The sequence below is a fragment of the Rhipicephalus microplus genome, chromosome 2 (assembly GCF_043290135.1).
Source record: "Rhipicephalus microplus isolate Deutch F79 chromosome 2, USDA_Rmic, whole genome shotgun sequence".
Classification (NCBI taxonomy): domain Eukaryota; kingdom Metazoa; phylum Arthropoda; class Arachnida; order Ixodida; family Ixodidae; genus Rhipicephalus; species Rhipicephalus microplus.
This window is the reverse complement of record NC_134701.1, coordinates 266,120,226-266,139,857: the sequence shown is the minus strand read 5'-3', so window position 1 is coordinate 266,139,857 and position 19,632 is coordinate 266,120,226. Positions and strand designations below refer to the sequence as shown.

Sequence of the window (19,632 nt, the reverse complement as noted above, 5' to 3'; positions counted from 1 at the left end):
CAGTTAACAAAGTTGTTTGTTTGTGCACAATTTAGCCCTAATAATTTGCTGCGGACCTTAAACGCGCAAAACCTTCTGCTTCTCTATAACCTATCTTCGCTGCATGGGGCTGAAATTTTCATCATGTGGTTTTCAGCCTGTCGTTGCAGTGCTCCCCTCAAGTTCTGTCGGAGAGCATTGTCCACGTCAATTCAGCTTGGTTGTCAATCGGTGAAACAGATATTGGCATTTAAAGACGTTAACAAAGCAATCGAAATGAAGGTACGGTGAAGCTTGGATTTAGTGCCTCGACTAGTCCGATCTCGTTGCTGCAATGGACGTTTCATCTGTTCTTGCAGGGTTGGGTCAGGGCGTTACGAAAACACAAGGATATGGTGTTCGTGGACCTTTCCGATGGTTCAGCCGCATCTAAAGTTCAGGTTGTTGTTCCTGCAAACTGCGTGAGGTGCGGCAACATGTTTCCCATGCCTTCATTTTTCGTGCCGGACATTTTAATCACTATTACTGCGCGTTTGCTAGGCTTTACTTTTTTATGCTATAAACATGAACACAGACATAGATAAACGCCACTTAGCCCACAGGTAGCATATCGTACGTGTTACTGTTCCTTAACGGCTGAACGTACAGAAAATTACAAATTCCAGTTTAATAAAGGCACAGAAATACCAGCTCAAAAAACACGTGCGCGTGTACTTGCACGCATTCCTAGAAAAAATGAAACAAAAAATGTGTTATTTAAATGCTTCATTTCATCAGCCCATGAATGTAATTAATGCTTCACCATGACCTGTCTTTGTGGTGTTGATTTTATCAGCCCGTGATGATTAGTGCTTCACTGTGAAGTACTCGTGGAGTGCTCAGGTGGAATAGGTAAACTTGATCCTGCATATAGACAACCGTGTTGTTTCATTTTCACTCCCTTGTACATAGTGCTGCACAATTCAACAGCGAACATTATTGTTGGAATTTAATGAAATAAATAAAATACTCTTCCTAGTTTTGTTTAGTTGCATTGGGAAATGACGAGCACATTTAAGTGCTACATGTAACAGACACCTTCGAAAATGAAATACTTTTTAATTTGTTGAGGACTTGGAAAGTGCCTGCCGATAACCAATGTACGTACTTGTCATCTACTTTCTTGAGCTTATTTTTGTTTTTGTGTCAATTTTAGGCCGGGCCTTTCGTATGGTTCAGCTATCCAGGTTTTTGGAAAACTGGTAGCCAGTTCACACAAAGGGCAGGAACTTGAGGTGCACGCCGAAGACGTCACAGTGTTGGGACCTTGTGATATAGAGGTATTGGCTGAGTAGAGTTTGTAGTTTAGACGTGGTGGTCTATTTCAGCAATGCGTTGTGTCCAGACGAGCATAGCAGTTTTCCTAGCTCTGGGCACTGCATTTGGGCAGAAACAATTTATTGATTGATTGATCCACAGAGTTTGTCCCCAAGCAGTACGTGGGCTACAATAAATGCCTACCTGAAGAGCTTCACATTATTTTTGGTTACCTGAGCCTAATTAACATACCCTTCAGCGCACAAGCCATTTGTTTGTTCAAGAGAGCCATGCCAGGCTGTTTTCGTTCGAACCATGATTGCTTTTTGGCTGTTAATGTAAATACTATGCATATTGAAAATTTGAAGTTCATTGTTCGAATATTTTGTTTCGCTGAGCAGGTATGTCGGAATGTTTGCTTAAATTTTCCAGCAACTTAAAGTTTTTTATCCAAAACCAGTGGCGAAAACATGTGTTTGTATGGGAGAACTACCTACTTGAAATATGTGAGAGATGCTTCACGTTATGTAAATAAGCAAATGCTATTGAATTGGACATCTAAGCGAAATCTACCTAGGTGGGGCAGCGACAAACTGTGGCTGGAACTTACATTTATTCTTAGGTTGCAACCAACTGTAGTATGATAGAATATAATTATTTGTCCTTGTTACTTGAGCTGCCAAAGGTCTGTTAGAATACAATGACATTCCTTAATCTTGTGCAATTGATGGAGACAACAGGCTATGGAATTTCATTGTTGCGTCACTTGCAAACTGAAAGTTGAATGTACAAGTGAAAGCAATGGTGATATCATCATGCAGGGATACCCGTTTCATCCTCGGAAAACGTACCCTCCGGAGTACGTTAGAAGTTTCCCCCATTTCAGATCGCGGCAGGCCAAAGAGGCGGCCATGCTGCGGCTTCGCAGTGCTGCTTTAATGGCAGTGCACGCTGCATTTCAGGTACGTGGTGGTTTCATTATTTGCTGCCAACAGTCTTCAAATATCAACTTGAAGCTGTATAGCCCTTTGCTGTCTCTGACATTCACGACAGCTGTATAAAACTGTCGACTAGGCCATTGCTGTCTGTGACGTGTGGCTTCTGAAGGTGGCAGTCGGTTCTAGAAGTCTAATTTCTGGTGATACTATTGTTCAATGTCTTTCAGGTTATGACAAAAATACATTTTCTCCTGTTTTACTTACAGTCTCAGGGCTTCTTTCATGTCCACACGCCAATCCTGACATCCAATGACTGCGAGGGTGGTGGGAATGTTTTCACTGTCAAGGTACACTCTCCTAATCTCTTGTTCCTGCATGTGTGAAGGATCACATTTTATCGTGTCTTATTTTATGGCATTAGTTACCATTATTATGAACCAATTAATCCCGCCAGTCAGTTCTTGCATGCAGTGTGCAGTTATGAGAAACCACTGTAACATTTCAAAGTTTCGTTTTCTCGTGAACCACGTGTCCCTTTCTCTGCAGTTTCAGTGTGGGGCGAACATAGAGTAAAATTTATAACCTTGTAAGAAATGTAAAGCTTTTAGTCCATAAGCAGACATATGCAATTGATATTATGCTTTAGGTATGTTTGCATAACAATCATAAGTTAATGATTTGAGCACTTTTACAGAAATTGCAGGAAACTTCTGTGTGTAGTGGCAACATGCCTGTGGTTTGAGGAATTCATGACATCTGCAAGTGGAAGTGTTAGTGTCTGAAAGTAGTTTACGAGTATGAAAGCTATGACTATATTGACTACGATACCAAATTGTGGTTGTAGTAGCCATTTTGTTGCCATAGACTCATTAACAATCTGAAAAACGGAACCTTGAGCTGCTTCATTTATAGATGCACTTAGTAAAAGCTTGTAAGATAGTGAAGGTTATGGGTATTTAGCAACTCTGTGTATATGACGATGCACTGTAGATATGTGGTAATCTGTTTAACGTAAAATACCGAACTAGTGCCTCACCAACGGTGAAGGATAATACAGCAAGATTTGGAGGAAGCCCTTACTCGGTCATGGATCTAAATTCAAGATGCAGCAGAAAAGCCGCTAGAAATTTTAGAAATGCGTGTTTGTAATAAAATGCTTTATTGAATGCTCACACATTCTGTTTCCATTAGCCCTTGTTGGGCAAATACAAACAGTGAATAAAACGTGGAAAAATGATGGGAGAGGAAGAGGGGTGCATATACAAAATCTCCCGAAAAGCGGAAAGGGGCACTTGCAAAGGATTTTACAGTAATAATAATTTTGTAAGCGTAATGAACACTTGATTGGCGACTAATTCAGCATGTGGGTTCTGTGTATTAGCATGTTACTAAAGAAAACACAATAACACATCGCTTGAATCGCCAAATTTCAAATATAAATCAGCCGTGTTTAATAACAAGCACTTCAAAAGACATGCGTCTTTCAGTAGCCCTCACACATGCAATTAAGAACTCATGTTCTGCTTTAAGCACAGCCCATGAAACAAGAAGACAAGGAGGAATCTCAAAGAAGCTCCGAGGAGCTCTTTTTTGGCACACCCGTCTTCCTAACCGTATCAGCACAGCTCCACTTGGAAGCCGTTGCCATGTGAGTATCGTTGCGAGGAACACGTGTTTAATAAAGCTACCATATCTTTTTTTTCTGGTCACTGTGGCTGCACAAAGAAACAGGCCACAAGAAAGGAGAAGTGACAAAAATCATGCTCTTATTTGAAGGAAAGAAAGGGCTATTTTTCGACCACTTCAATTGATTTCAATTTCTCCTGATTAGTACACTTGCAACTAACACAGTAATTATTGTCCTCATACATGCCCTGACCTAACTGTACGCTCTTTTTATTTCGGTTATATTATATTTAACACCCAAACGAGCCCCTAGAAAATGATTCTCCTTCTTTTGTTCATTCTTGTGTCCTGTTTCTTTGTGCTACCGTAGTAACTAGAAAAATGACATAGCAACAAGCCTGCATCGCAACTTGCCATTTCGTGGCTTTTGAGACAAAGGGGTCACAGGAATTTCGAGACCTGAATTCATGAACAGCAGGCAGTTGAAGGAATGCTCAGCCTGAAGAGCCCTGTGCTCCTCTCTGTGCCTTTCTTCTATCGACAACAGCTATGATGACGCCACCTGTATGATTGGGTGACGTTGTGGGCAACAGACGCTGTCGGTGGGCGAACAAGGGCCTGTTTTCTGCTATCAGATGAGCACGCTTTTTGCGTTTCCAGCTCGGACATTGAAGAAGGACACTCGGAGAGGTGGAGAAATGAACCGACGAACGCAGCCTAGTGAAAGAAAGAGTAAAACAAGAGAACACTTGCAACTCTGCCAGTGTTCGCTGCAGACTCGTGCCCTACTACAACACCACAACTAAATTTTGACCCCTGGCTGGTTTAGGGGCCCTTTAAGATTCAGAGTTTCAAAGAAGGGCTGACTAGTTTCAAGCTGCAATAGTTGAAGAGTCAAAGTTAACATGGTCGATGGCACAATAAAATGTGTAACCTGTCGTCGTAAAACCAAGCGACCAGGTTACCATGACCGGTCACACAATGAAATAATATGGGCGGCCGAAGCTCTCTCATTACGTTGCCCTTCAAACATCACGGTTTGGTGTTGCTTGAGGTTGGTTTAGAATGAATATGAGCAGCCAAAAAAGTTCTTTGTAAGCACTGATTGCTCTTTGCAGGTCCTTGTCGAGGGTTTACACAGTGGGTCCCACATTTCGTGCGGAGAACTGTAACACGCGACGACACGTCTGTGAGTTCTGCATGGTGGAAGCTGAGGAGGCCTTTGTTACGTCTTTGGATACCTTGCTTCAGGTGAGCTTTTTATTCAATTCAAGGCTTGACAACCTTTTTCTAATAAAACTGACCATTGGCATTCATGTAGTTTCACCGTAACACTGCCTAAGCCTGGCATGAAAGAATCAGTGTTGTAGTCCTGTTGCTTTTCTGGCACCCATCTTATTTTATTTCATTTTCAATTGGGTCTGTGTACACTCAAACTTTGATATAACAAAGCTGGATATCACGAAATATTGGTTATAATGAATTAAATGAAAAATGGCCTTGCAGTATATATAATGTCAAGATTAACTTTTTATAATGAATTTTCGGACATAACAAACTTATTTTCATGTATGATGTAGCTTTGTTAAAATGAGATTTGGGTGTATCTGTTTGTGCTATATGTTAATTAAGGTGCTGTATTTTACTGTTTTTGTAATTTTTGCTCACAAGAGACAGGAGGGAACGGTGCCTCTAATCATGTCATTTTTCAGCATTTCTCTGAGCCGTTCATCTTTACATATCTGTACAAGTGCTGACATAGCCAGAGGCCTGGTATGGGGATGTAAAGCCCCACTCTTGGCCAGCAAATAGTTTTTACGTACTGTGTGTGTAGTACAGTGTCCATGGAGTTAAACACAAGAGGTTTGTGGCTAAGTAAGGCTCGCACCTTCATTTCTAGCGTCAGCAGTTTGTGTCATCTTCGCGTAATTTTGACTAAAGCACTTAATTGGAGCCAACACTATCTTTAGTGGCCAGGTTTGCTGTAACGTGATGTGGTTATCGTGAGCAAATGCTCATCATAGCAGCCGTTATACAAAAAAAAGTCATATTTCAAACTGTGAGTACTGTACGGTTGTGCTCGGTATGATTTGCAAGGTGGAAGCACATGGCCTCATAAGATCCAAAATTGCACGTGGGTTTCACTGGCCTTTATTTCTATAGCTAAACGATGTTTTGTCACTTGGCAATGATTCCCAATAAGAAAATATCATTTAATGTGGAAATAAGGGCAACTTGAAGCCATGCACAACCTTCCAGCTCAAGAGGCCGCGTGTTTCAGAGTTGCAAGTCATATTAATGTGCAACATTACATTAACGCATACAAGCATATGCATGACCTTACATAAATTGGGGTTAGAACCCATCACAACCCCTGCCCCCAAATAAGTTTCTGGCTATGCGTTTGAGTCCTAGTGACATTGCTTATATTGTGATATCGAGTAACTATCTGTCAATTATTCACAGGACATTTTCCAGAAGCTGCCAGATAATAGTACCTGTATTCATGGTGCAACAAGTTCATGCAGTAACAGTGGCTAATTATAATGGATTTTGTTCAGTATATTTCATATGGGAGTTATACAATATTAGTGTGCATATCGTGGCAGTAATGAAGTTTTTGGCTGCCTGAACACTGTTACAACTGGGCTGTGGTGTGCATCATCTCACTTAAACAAGGGGCTTTTTATTGAACCCCCACAGAGGACAGAAGATGTCGTGAAGAACGTGTTCACGAGTCTGGTGAATTCTTCGAACGAAGATGTAGCCGTAATTACAAAAGATGCTCCTTCTGGACACCTTGAGACAGTGCAGGCTGCTCTAGAGAAGCCTTTTACTAGGTGAGTATGAAGATACTATAATGTCAAAGAAGCAATGTTCCGAACCACAACTCATGTAAATTCATGCTGCTGATGATAGTATAAGGAAGGCATAAAACATTGACAGTTTTTCTACAGAATCATATATTGGTAGTGAAGAAACGGTCAACTAACTGTATAGTAATTTAACATATTTAGAGTACATTTGAAAATGTCAAAGTGGGCTGTTGGAACTCATAATATATGCCATTTTTTCTCGTTTATTACGTCACATTTTTAAAACGTGCCGAGTCGCCACAAGATTGTTGGCATTTCGGTCTGTTGGTTATTTTTATTTTTACCACAAATTTTGGCAATGATTCAAACATGTAATCATCTCTTTTGTCAAGCACTCACACTGTTTAGTCATGAAAAGTACTTAATGTTTTTTTTTCAACAGCATTATACAGAAGCTTGATATAATATGATGCATTTACATCACATACCAAAATTCTGAATATACTCATGTTCTAGCTAAAGCACGAATTTAAAAACTAAACCTTTTTGTTGATTGCTGCCTTCAAAATAGTGACATGGTTTTGTCGGGGTTCAGGATGACATCAAACTTAGAAGTTTTTAAAGTTTTTGTCGATTTATTTATAATTGGTTTTATTGCTGTATTTCACTGTTTTGAAGCAAAAACTCCTAATGAATTACAAAGCACAAGAGCAAGCTGTGTGTATTCACTAGTGTAATTTTAATTTCTTAGATTGGCAGTAATATTTGCGCTGCTAGAACTACTTTGCATTGGAAACAATCAGCTGCAAACATATTTATCTTCAATCTTACATCACGAAGCTGAAAGCAGTCACAATGGGGCTTAAGAACTGCTGAAAAGTCGTTCTGTCTGAGTGTAACACTTGCCTTCTATCCTGAAACCTAGCCTCATACTAATCAACTTTGCTCAACCTGAATTTTTTTGCAGGATGACATACAGTGAATGTATCAATGTTCTTCAGTCTGCAAGAAATGAAAAATCTTCACTTCGGAACATTGAGGTGAGTAATCTTTCAGTCTGAGAAACACTTGAATGACTGTTGCTGAGATTTGACCTACTTGCAGTCAAGGATATTGTTTAGGAATAAAAAATCTGGAATGAATGTGCGTGTGTAAAAACTATTCAAAATGTATGAACTCCAGCATGAACAATGACTGGTGGGGATAACGTGAACAAAATTATTTTGTTTGGTGAAGCGTTTCCTGTATGTTGAAAACTGTTAACCCTTATATGAGCTTTCACGTGAGGAGATATCCTATAATGTCATTTCTATGTCTATTTCTTAGTTGCTGAGCTTTACTCTGTGAGGTTAATGAAGAAAAAAGTATGTCAGTGTGAAACCATCCACAAGCATACAAGATGAACGGGATGAAGCCTTTTGTTTTTATAAAGTGCTTCTGCAATGTGAAGCAAAACTGCAAGAGAACTAAACTCAAGCCTCATTACAACAAAGTTGCATCTTACACAAAAATAAGTTTGCTATATCGAAAAATTTGTTATAAAAGTATATTCCCAACACTGTCTATTGCAAGACTATTCTTCATTTACTTCGTTATAAGCGATATTTCGTTGTATGCATGTTTGTTATATTAGGGTTTGAGTGTAGTACCCTATATTGTTGGTGTTGCCTAGTCACGTTTCCATGATGAGGATTTGGTTAGCAATACTGAGGGTTGGAGGAGGAGGAGGATTGAAAGAGGAAGGACAGGGAGGTTAGCCAGTTCTCAGACTGAGGGCTGATTTTGCAGTGGGGCCAGGACCTGGGAGCAGAGCACGAGGAATACTTGGTAAAGCACTGTGGCAATGCAGCACCACTGTTCGTGACACACTTTCCATCGGCGCTCAAGCCTTTCTACATGAAGCACTCCACTCTTCAGCCCAACACAGTGAGTTGTTCATTCTGATTACGAGCTGACCACCTTTTGCAAGGCAACTGTGACAGTGGAGCTATCTTTAGCCTGTCCTTAGTTTCTTGTGTGCAAATTTTCATATCTACATCACATACAATGGCACTGAGAAGAACCTACAGACACAGAAAGCGCTGTAAATACGGAAGTTAAAAACCAACTCATCCAACATATTGCCACAGTAAATTACCATTGCTCAGAGCAACGCCGACGTTGGGAACCAGAGAAATGCTAACGGCACGACTACGAGCGACGAAGCCAGCCGCAATGCACGAGCCGGCCCTGCATGTGCCCGGTACTCCGCCGAACAGCAAACGCGCGTGAAGAAGAAGAGAACGAGGGTGCTCGAGGTAGAAGCTCACGAGGACTACCGCCTTGGATCTTCTTGATTGCTGTGCGTCGTTCACTTTGGGCACAAGTTCGCCCTTAATAAACCGCGTAAATAGGACATCGTTGTTGTGAGGCTGCTACATTCGTTACATTTTCTGGTGGAGGTGCGGGGTAGATGATTCCAACCCCCACGAGAGAGCGAAGTCCAAGCCCTGACCATCCGCAAGCCGTGGAGCTTACGCGGTGCACCAACGGATCAGTCGCCGTATTCGAGGGGATTCACCAGAGTTTGGACCACTTCCCCCTGTGCCAAGGGCATCAGCGACGGAAACAAGAAACGCCACCACCATGACTAGCCAAGTTGCAACATCACAGCTCATTGTCAGCCAGCCTGTCATACCGAAGGTGTTCCATGGTGACCCGTTCGAGGACGCCAAAGACTGGCTGGATCATTTCGAGAGGGTGGCGAACATAAACCAATGGAACGAAGCAGGCAAGTTGCGCAACGTATACATCTCTTTGGAAGACGCAGCGCGAGTGTGGTACGAAAACCACGACGCATCTTTGACGTCCTGGGAAGAGTTCCGGCGGCAGCTACTGTGTACGTTTGGCAACAATGATCGCCGGGAAAAGGCAGAAGCAGCTCTTCGTGCACGGAATCAACGCACAAATGAGACTGTCGCTATGTACATAGAAGACATGTCCCGCCTGTTCAAGCGAGCTGATCCCAACATGACTGAAGACAAGAAGGTGCATCATCTCATGCATGGGGTAAAACAAGAGCTGTTCGCGGGGCTCGTTCGCAATCCGCCGCGCACTGTTGCTGAGTTTCGGTCGGTAGTAACAACAATAGAAACGACGCTGCAGCAGAGAGCCCGGCAATACAATCGTGACGTAGCCTGTACATCAGCAGGGGTCTTCTCGGCAAACGTTGTCGATAATCTTGACACTCTGTGGGAGCTCGTCCGGTCAGTTGTCAGGGAGGAACTACGCAAGCTGCAGCCACCCGCATCACTGGAACTGTCTATTGCGGATGTTGTCCGAGAAGAAATTCGGCAGGCCATACGGGAGCCGCAAAGGGATGCACCACCGACACGACGCGCGGTAACTTATTCTGAGGTGCTCAGGCCGCCTGCTGTCCACTGTGCGCCTATCGAGACACCTGGTACTTACGCACCGACAACACGTAGCTCGCGCCATATCGTAGAGGCAACTCGCAGCGCACCTCTTTCGACAGAGACAAGACCTCAAAAAAGCGATGTATGGCGAGATGCGGAACGTAGGCCCCTGTGCTTCCACTGTGGAGAGGCTGGCCATCTTTACCGGTTTTGCCGATATCGTCAAGCTGGTCTTCGAGGATTTGCGGTCAACGCACCGTGTTCGCGAAACGGCGAAAGGCCGTCCGACATCGAGCAATACCTGTGCTCACGTCAGAGCTTCGACCTGCATCGTCGTCACCAACCGAGGCCACCATCCCCTCTACGTCAGCGCTCGCTAAGCCCACGTTCCTTTCCAAACGCCCCTAGGCATCGTTCGCCTAGTCCAAACCCGGGAAACTGAAGTGGGCGACCTGTGGAGGCGAGGCCGCTGGTGATTCAAAATACGAAGATCCTCCACTGCGACACCAGCGTGACGACGACGACGACTGTCTCCAGGTAAAGAAGTGCAGTAATGAGAAGATAACTTCAGACTTGCCGTTGGTAATTGTGGGCTAGAGCTCATGGCTTTAATCGATACCGGTGCGGATTACTCTGTGATGAGCTACGATTTAGCGAAGTGCCTCAGGAAAGTTCTGACCGAATGGAGTGGACCTTAAGTACGTACGGCAGGCGGTCACCTTATTACGCCTCTCGGCAGATGCACCGCAAGAGTTGAGATACGAGGTTTCACTTACGTTGGTGACTTTGTTGTCCTGCCTGTATGTTCGAGAGAAGTTATACTCGGAATGGATTTTCTGCAAGAAAATGGTGCCATTATTAATTTGCAGAGGTCCAGCGTATCATTTTTGACGGAACAAGCTATAAAGGTAGCTCGAGCAGACGAGCAATACACCACTCCACTGCGCATCGTCGATGATGATGTGACTGTACCGCCGCAGAGCAGTGTAATGGTTCTAGTTAGAAATGATACGTTTGGTGACTACGAAGGTGTGGCAGACAGCAACATGAATGTTTTCCTGAAAAGAGGTGTTTGTGTGGCACGAGGGATTATCCAGCTACGAAACGGGTACGCAGACGTCCTCCTGACAAATTTTGGGAACGAATTCCAGCACATCGCAAAGGAGACAGCCATAGCCTTCCTTCATGAGGTTTGTGAAGCCACAGAAATATGCAGCCTTGAAACAACGTCAACGGATATGAAACCAACATCTGATGTCTGCGACGTAATATCCGTAAATCCCAATCTTTCAGTGATCCAACGTCAACAGCTATACGACCTTGTACGGGAATTTGGCAGCTGTTTCTCCAATAGTTCAAAGGTACGACGCACAATCATTACAAAACACAGGATCGTAACAGACGAGACAACCAGGCCGGTACGCCAGCACCCGTACCGGGTTTCACCAAAAGAAAGAGAAGTCATCAAGAATCAAGTACAGGAGATGCTTGAAGATGATGTTATTCAACCTTCTAGCAGGCCGTGGGCATCTCCTGTAGTACTTCTCAAGAAGAAGGATAACACGCTAAGGTTTTGCGTCGACTACCGGAAATTAAATGCTGTGACTAAACGGGATGTATATCCCCTCCCGCGTATTGACGACGCATTAGACAGACTTTGGTGTGCCAAGTTCTTTTCATCACTAGATCTGAAAAGTGGATACTGGCAGATCGAAGTTGATGAACGTGATCGCGAGAAGACTGCTTTTGTTACCCCGGACGGACTCTATGAATTCAAGGCTCTCCCTTTTGGTCTCTGTTGTGCGCCGGCAACATTCCAACGCATGATGGACACTGTACTTTCCGGATTGAAGTGGCAGTGTTGCTTAGTGTACCTTGACGACGTGGTCATCTTCGCCGCTACATTCGAGGAGCTTATCAAGCGCCTGCGAGCCGTGTTAGAAGCAATCCGTTCGGCAGATTTAACCATCAAGCCAGAGAAGTGCCAATTTGGTTTCGAAGAGCTTTGATTCCTTGGGCACGTTGTCAGCGCCCACGGTGTGCGCCCTGATCCCGAAAAGACAGCCACCGTTGCAAGGTTCCCGGTGGCAGCAGACAAAAAGTCAGTACGGAGATTCCTAAGTCTGTGTGCTTACCACCGACGATTTGTCAGAAATTTCTCGCAGATTGCAGAACCCTTGACGAAACTTATGAGAGAAGATGTACCTTTCCAGTGGAAAACAGAGCAACAAAGCGCCTTCAACGAATTAAGAAAACGGTTGCAAGAGCCCCCAATCCTTTCTCATTTCGATGAAACAGATGACACGGAAATACACGCAGACGCCAGCAACATCGGCCTAGGATGCATCCTAATACAGTGGCAGAATGGGGAAGAAAAGGTGATAGCATACGCCAGCCGGACTCTAACAAAGGCGGAGACCAATTATTCGGCCACAGAGAAAGAATGCCTTGCCGTCATCTGGGCCATCAGTAAGTTTCGGCCTTACTTGTATGGTAGACCATTCAAGGCAGTCAGCGATCACCATGCCCTTTGCTGGCTCGCCAACCTCAAGGACCTGTCCGGACGACTAGGAAGGTGTAGCCTCAGACTGCAAGAATTTGACATAACTGTGGTATACCGATCTGCCAGGAAGCATACCGACGGCGACTGTTTGTCACGGGCACCTGCAGACACAGCACTATCAGATGAAGAGGACTTTCCATTCGTGGCTGTTGTCGAGACTTCTCAGATAGCTGAAATTCAACATGCGGACGAAGAATTGCTCCCGCTCATCAAACACCTGAAAGGAGCTGACGTACAAGTACCTCGTATATTTTCTCGAAGCCTCGCATCGTTCTGCCTCCGAGGAAATGTCCTCTACAAGAGAAACTTTAAGCCCAACCGTGAAAAGTTTCTGCTTGTCGTTCCCGCAACTATGCGGCAAGAAATATTACAAGCGTGCCACGATGAGCCTACGTCTGGACATTTGGGGGTCACTCGTACGCTTGCACGAATCAGTCAGCACTATTATTGGCCCAAGCTATTGTCTTCAGTACAGCGCTATGTCAGAACATGCCGCGAGTGCCAAAGACGGAAAGCGCCTCGTGCTAAGCCAGCGGGCCTTCTGAACCCGATAGACCCACCGAAAGCACCCTTCCAACAAGTTGGAATGGACCTCCTTGGACCATTCCCGACATCTTTACTTGGCAAGAAGTGGATCGTTGTAGCGACTGATTATTTAATGAGATACGCGGAAACAGACTCCTTGCATCGAGGAACGGCAGCTGAGGCCGCCAAATTCTTTGTACAGAGCATAGTGCTACGGCATGGCGCTCCAACTGTTGTAATCACCGATCGCGGACCGGCTTTCACGGCGGAACTCATGGAATGCCTGCTGAACATGACCCACACTGTTCACAGGAAAACTACCGCATATCACCCTCAAAGCAACGGCTTGACTGAACGCCTTAACAGAACTCTAGCTGACATGATATCTATGTATGTGGACGTCGAACACAAAAAGTGGGACGAAATTTTACCATACGTCACCTTCGCCTATAACACCGCCGTACAAGAGATTACCAAGATTACCCCATTTCAACTAGTTTACGGTCGTGTAGTTACCACAACACTGGACGCTATGTTACCTATAGATCAAGATGGCTACCCTTCTGATCTTGATGACTATATAGAGAGAGCGGAGGAGGCCCGCCAATTAGCAAGGTACCGAATATGTCACCAACAACGAATCGATGCCGACCGCTACAACCGAGGAAGACGAGAAACACAATATGAAGTTGGTGATAAAGTGTGGATATGGACCCCAGTACGACGACGAGGCCTGTCTGAAAAACTCATTTGTCGGTATTTCGGTCCTTACGAGGTAGTACAGCGACTCAGCGACCTCGTTTATGAAGTCAAGCCTACAGGACATGGGCATTCTAAACGACGCAATCCCACCGAGCGTGTACACATTGTGCGCATGAAACCGTACTACGACCAGTACGAAGACTAGCCACCCCACTTACTTGCTGTACAACCATTTCCCTCTTACAAACCTTCCAAGACGGAAACGCTGCATACATTATCATCGAAAGCATCGGGGCGATGCCTCTTGAGAGGGGGGATAATGCCACAGGAAATTACCATTGCTCCGCGCAACGCGGACGTTGGGAACCAGAGAAACGCTAACGGCACGACTACGAGCGACGAAGCCAGCCGCAATGCACGAGCCGGCCCTGCATGCGCCCGGTCCTCCGCCGAACAGCCAACGCGCGTGAAGAAAAAGAGAACGAGGGTGCTCGAGGCAGAGGCTCACGAGGACTACCGCCTTGGATCTTCTTGATTGCTGTGCGTTGTTCACTTTGGGCACAAGTTTGCCCTTAATAAACCGCGTAAATAGGACATCGTTGTTGTGAGGCTGCTACATTCGTTACAATATTGTATAGTGAATGTAAGTTATCTAGCAAAGTGACATGAAGTTCTGGCATGGTACTTTGTCGTACTTCGTTATCAGCACTACAGTTATGAGAGTGTAATGACACTATGTGCAAACACCATCCTGGCGTCGCTCTTGCCAATAGCCTTATCTCCCCACAGCACATCTCTAATATCTATGTGTTGGCTTTATGCAAACTCTGCAACTCCTAAACTGAATACTTCAAAAAGGCACCATTACTTGTTGAATTAACATCTAACACTGCCTATGCCATATGAAATGTTTGCTGCGAGTGCTCGGGATTCACACATTAAGAAAGGGTCGTGTTCAACTTGGGCATCTTAGATAAAAAGTGAAAACGTTCAAATTCACAATAGGCATTGCAGGGTTAGTTGTTAGTCATTAGTGCGTTCTTAAAATATTGTGATGCTACAATATTTTAAACGGGCCATGCCACGGTCATCCTACTATTCGGGGTTTTCGGCAAAAACTAGAAGTAGGCGGTTTATTATGCCTATAAGGATATGAAAAGTGTGCCGTAAAAGAGCATTTGAGTTCAAAAGAAGTCATAGAATTCGCCGGCCATAAACTTCGCCCATCGCCGGCGACCGCCATTTTGCCATGGTGCATCTGATACCATGAGCTGGAAGGAGTGGAGCTGTAATCTCTTAACGAATTTCAGCTGCTGCAAATTGTTCAATTTCGGTGCCAAGCTGGGCTAGAGAAAACCAAGTTATCTTGATCTCACACACAGCTGATCACGAACCAATATCATTCTCTGAAATACAGACGCTCATACGTCGCTTTTTACGTCACTGCTCTCGAATGCACCATGAAGCCTGACTTTCAGGCAGCCCGCATGTTTATAAAAATGCTCAATTATAAATTAGGCGCTCGACCAAACGTGCTAAAATTTCTCCAGCTTGTTAGTGAACACCGAAGGATTAACCCACGTAACACAGATTATTATCTAAAATTGGGTGTCAGCTCTTTCAAGTAAGATTCAGATTCGTTGACTGTAAAGAGAAAGATTCACTGTCTCTTCTTACAAAGGCAAATGATGTGAGCACAAGAACTACAAACACAAACGAAAATTTCTCTAGCGTATCTTTGCAAGTGCCTGTCAGAAAAAATTAAATTCGACGTGCCTTGACTTCATGTCTTCTCAAGAAATATGTTCAACAATGAACGCTCACAGACTCCTCTCAAGTTTTGAATTCAGTTTTTTTACAAGTAACATTGAGGATTAGAACTGACTTCCTGCCACTATTGAGCGATTTTCCTGCCATATAGTTAAACGATTGTTTGTTGCTTGAAATTTTTTTATTTATGTGCTCGTTATTTTGAAATCTTCACGTACATTTTGTTCCGTCATTTCCTCAGCAGTTTTTTACAGTCGTGGTGTCACCACCTTGTGCAACATTCGTTGCTTGCAGCGTTGTCTGATGAAATATACAAGTTAAATAGAAGACAGTAATTGCATCTGCTGATTCGTGTAGATGAAAATGAGACGTCATGCATAGCTGTGCCAATTATGCATATATGCAAGAAGTCTCCTGCATGAACACTGTGGTACTAACATGATTCATCAATTTTCATTCCTTTCGGGTGAAGTTGCAAGTTTAAGCAGCAATTTAATTTTTATACGACTCGTGGAAATTAACATTATCTAAACTATTTTAATTTTGCATTAATGATGTGGCCTTCCAGAGCGCCTAGGTACTTCAGGAGCATACACATTAACTCACTGGTAGCAGCTGCTTTTAACATTGTCAGATGCAAGTACAGCCGAGCTGCGATTGTTTATCAGGTGACCTCTTTAATATTGGTGTGTCTCACTGCACCTGCTCCCACAGGTAGAAGGATTTGACCTGCTGGCACCTTTTGGAGGCGAGCTTTGCGGTGGGAGTCTGAGGGAGGATGACCACACAGTTCTCGAGGAACGTCTGCGGAATCTAGGAATCGCCGATGCTTTTCCTTGGTAAGGCAGAACCCACACACCACGAGGCAATGCAGTGACTCAAGCGATTAATGGTGCCCTTGTCTTGGTTCCTAGATACAAGTTCGACACATAGCCATTACTGTGTTCCTCTGCCTTGCCCTTTGAATGTTTGTAGCATTGCAGACACTTCTATGACATTTCTGCCGATACTTCACTAGTTTGCGATGCAAAATTAAGGTGCACCTAAACCACATCAAACTCATAAACAAGTGAGTGACTTCCGTTCCCCACAAAAGCTCTCTCCTCGTTTCTGTGAAGTTCTATAAAAGACACTTGGACACTATGTTAGTGACGAACATTGTGTAGGTGCTTTTTTTTCGTTTGAAAACACAGCTAACCCTTACTTATCAGCACTGTGCACTTTCCAGGTAATTAGATACTGTTGCCATAGCATGCACAGTGCAAAGAACATTCACTTGAGTTCACTTTTTTTTTCTGGCTAGCGTGGTTGCATTCAGATTTGTGGTAAAAGTACGTGAAAAAGCTGGAAGAACAATGCTAGCAGTGTACTCTAGCTTCTGGAAAGACTTCCACCACTTGCTGCACATTGTAAAAGCATGGGTGTTGGCTTATATTGTCAACGAAGTAGAGTAGTTAAAGGTCTGTCACAGATGAAGCGAGGTTCACTTTGCAAGTTAAACAAGCTAACACAATTCGTAGCCATAAGCAGGAAGAGAGGGCCTTCCGTTTTGCAGCTGTCGCTTCAACAGCAAAGGTGTTCCACCACCATCCCTATTTCCTTCTTTCCATGCAACCTGCTATAACAATGAAGTACTCATGACACTTGAATATAGGACGAGTTGATGTTCTAAAATGTGCATAATTTAGTCCATTTTCATGATCTACAGTCAGCAACAAGTGCAAATTGAGAAAATTCTAATCAGAACAAGGGTCTGCAGTGAAAGTCTGTTGGCAGGGAGTGCAAAACGGGCACTTTAACCTTCCCCCTCTTCCTTTCCCCTTGAAGTAATCTTGTCGACGTCCATGCTGTCATGTGCACGATTTTATTGTGAAGCGACTATCCATGGCAGCACAGTAAAACCGGTCGGGGAATGTGGCGGGGCATATGCTCTTCCAACGTAGTCGGTCGCCAGTTGACTACGAGCAGTGAAGGTCGGAAGAGGTGCCTCCACATGAAACATATTTTCAACTTGTAACACAGCACAATGGAGTGTTTGCTTTAACAGCGATATACTATCAAATTTTGCGGGAAGCTATGAAATAACGCAACTGAAACATTCCAGATGCTTCAAGAAGTGCCCTTCAAAGATTACTGCATTTTAAGGTCACAGTTCAGGGGGCAGCACAAGGCGTTCAAGAAGGGCCGGGAGGAGGTCGTCGACAAACCCCATTCTGGATACTCAAAAACGACGAAAAACAATTAGAATGTGGATTAGTGCGCTCAGGTTTTGAGTTCTGATCGTCGAATGAGCACCCAGCAAATTGAGCTTTTACCGCAAGAAGAAACTGTCAGCGCTGTATTTTACTGAAGGTGATCAAGAGATTGAAACGCTGGGCTACGCACATGAGAGCTGACATCAAAGAAGCGCTCAAGCTGTACCATGACAATGCCCCCAGTCACACGTCCTTCTAGTTACCGACTTCCTGGCCTAGAGTGATTCCTCCGTGGTCCCCTATTCTCCTTACAAGCTTGACTTGGCTTTTTGCTACTGTTTTTAGGGGCGAAGCTCCTTAAGCTGTGGGTCATACGTCCGCGATGTATATAGTAGTAGTCGTCATCGTAGTAGTAGGTAGCCACCTCTTGTTTAGTCCTTGGAATGTCTGCTGGATGGCGGTACTTTTATATGATGAATATATGGTGAAAAGAAGCGAGATGGTGGTACCTGGAATGTTCACTAGATAGACGGACAAGCAGACAGACAGAAAGATGAATGTGCAGACAAACGCACGGATGAATGCACAGACGGATGCAAGAACGGATAGATGGAAGCGCAGGCGGACTGACGGACGCTTCGTCCCACTCATCAACATTCACTTCGTGGATATGCTGCGATTTTTTTCTTTCCCCAACAGAAGAGAAATCTGAAAGGAGAGCATTTGGGAGTGTGTGAGAACATTTAAAAGCATGTTGCAACATTACCTAGACATTCCCGTCGAGGACTTTTGAAGTGCCTTCCAGGTGCAGCAAACACCGTCTCCGCAAGTCTATTGATGCAGGGGGGAAAGTATTTTGAAAAGTATTACCAATTTGTACAGGTCCCATCAATAAATCTATTTTCCCCATAAAATGCACATTACTTTTACAATGGACCTTGTATGGCAGCTGGTGTTGAGAAACACTTTTATTTTATTTATTTTTCTTGCACCTATGAGTTAAGATAATTTTTCTTGTTTGCATTTCACTTGCTGCTGTGTTCCTCTTACAGACCACAAAATAATTTCCCAACTAACAACAGCAACAAGAAAAAGTTTTGAAAAAGAGGTGGGGGGCGGCATTGAAGAAGCTCGATTCTGCTTTAGAACTTTTCTTTCCTTTTTGTGAACTTTTAATGTCTGTAGGAGCTGGGCTTTGTGTTATCACAACGCTTCAGGATGCACTTATTCAGCCATTTGCTTTTTCATTAGGTACTTGGACCTTCGGAAATATGGATCTGCGCCACACGGAGGGTTTGGTCTGGGCTTTGACCGAATGCTGCAGTATTTTTTCGCCATACAAAATATTAGGGATGTCGTGACGTTTCCAAGGTGGTCAAATCACTGCTCTATGTAGCAGCTGCATTGTTCAATAAATGTTTTCGGAGAGCTCTGTTTTCAGTTTCCTTCAAGAACAACTACTCCACCTTTTCTCTCACCTATTCAGCCTTTCATTGTTCCATGGAGCACCGATCAGTTGCTGATCATGTTTGGTTATTATAAATAAACCACCTACTAATACCAGTGTATGGCCAAACATTATTAATGACCTTCGGTTGCAAAAGCTGTTTACATGGCCTATGTGAGAAATCCACCGTCTACAATCTGCTTTGTGTTCAAAACCTAGTTCTGTGCGAAAATATGATTTTACATTTACAATTACAGCAAGTCCTTTTATGATCCCTTGCAATTATACAAATTCAACTGCAAAAAAAGAAAATGTAAATGAATCTCGCTGATGAAGTTTGACGGAAGCCTGCCTGGTTGGCATGATGCATGGTTGAAGGT

The 19,632-nt window shown here is 43.8% G+C and overlaps 1 protein-coding gene across 1 annotated transcript; it reads left to right on the top strand.

Moving 5' to 3' along the window:
- Positions 1 to 58: 58 nt before the first annotated feature.
- On the top strand, positions 59 to 19,233 carry AsnRS-m (asparagine--tRNA ligase, mitochondrial). Its single transcript, XM_037421058.2, has 12 exons — positions 59 to 261; positions 339 to 445; positions 1,175 to 1,298; positions 2,097 to 2,237; positions 2,480 to 2,560; positions 3,749 to 3,861; positions 4,958 to 5,090; positions 6,543 to 6,679; positions 7,623 to 7,695; positions 8,444 to 8,581; positions 16,325 to 16,449; positions 19,057 to 19,233. The coding sequence occupies exons 1-12, from the start codon at positions 124 to 126 to the stop codon at positions 19,199 to 19,201; spliced, it is 1,455 nt and encodes a 484-aa protein (XP_037276955.1). The 5' UTR covers positions 59 to 123; the 3' UTR covers positions 19,202 to 19,233.
- The last annotated feature ends 399 nt before the right edge of the window (positions 19,234 to 19,632 follow it).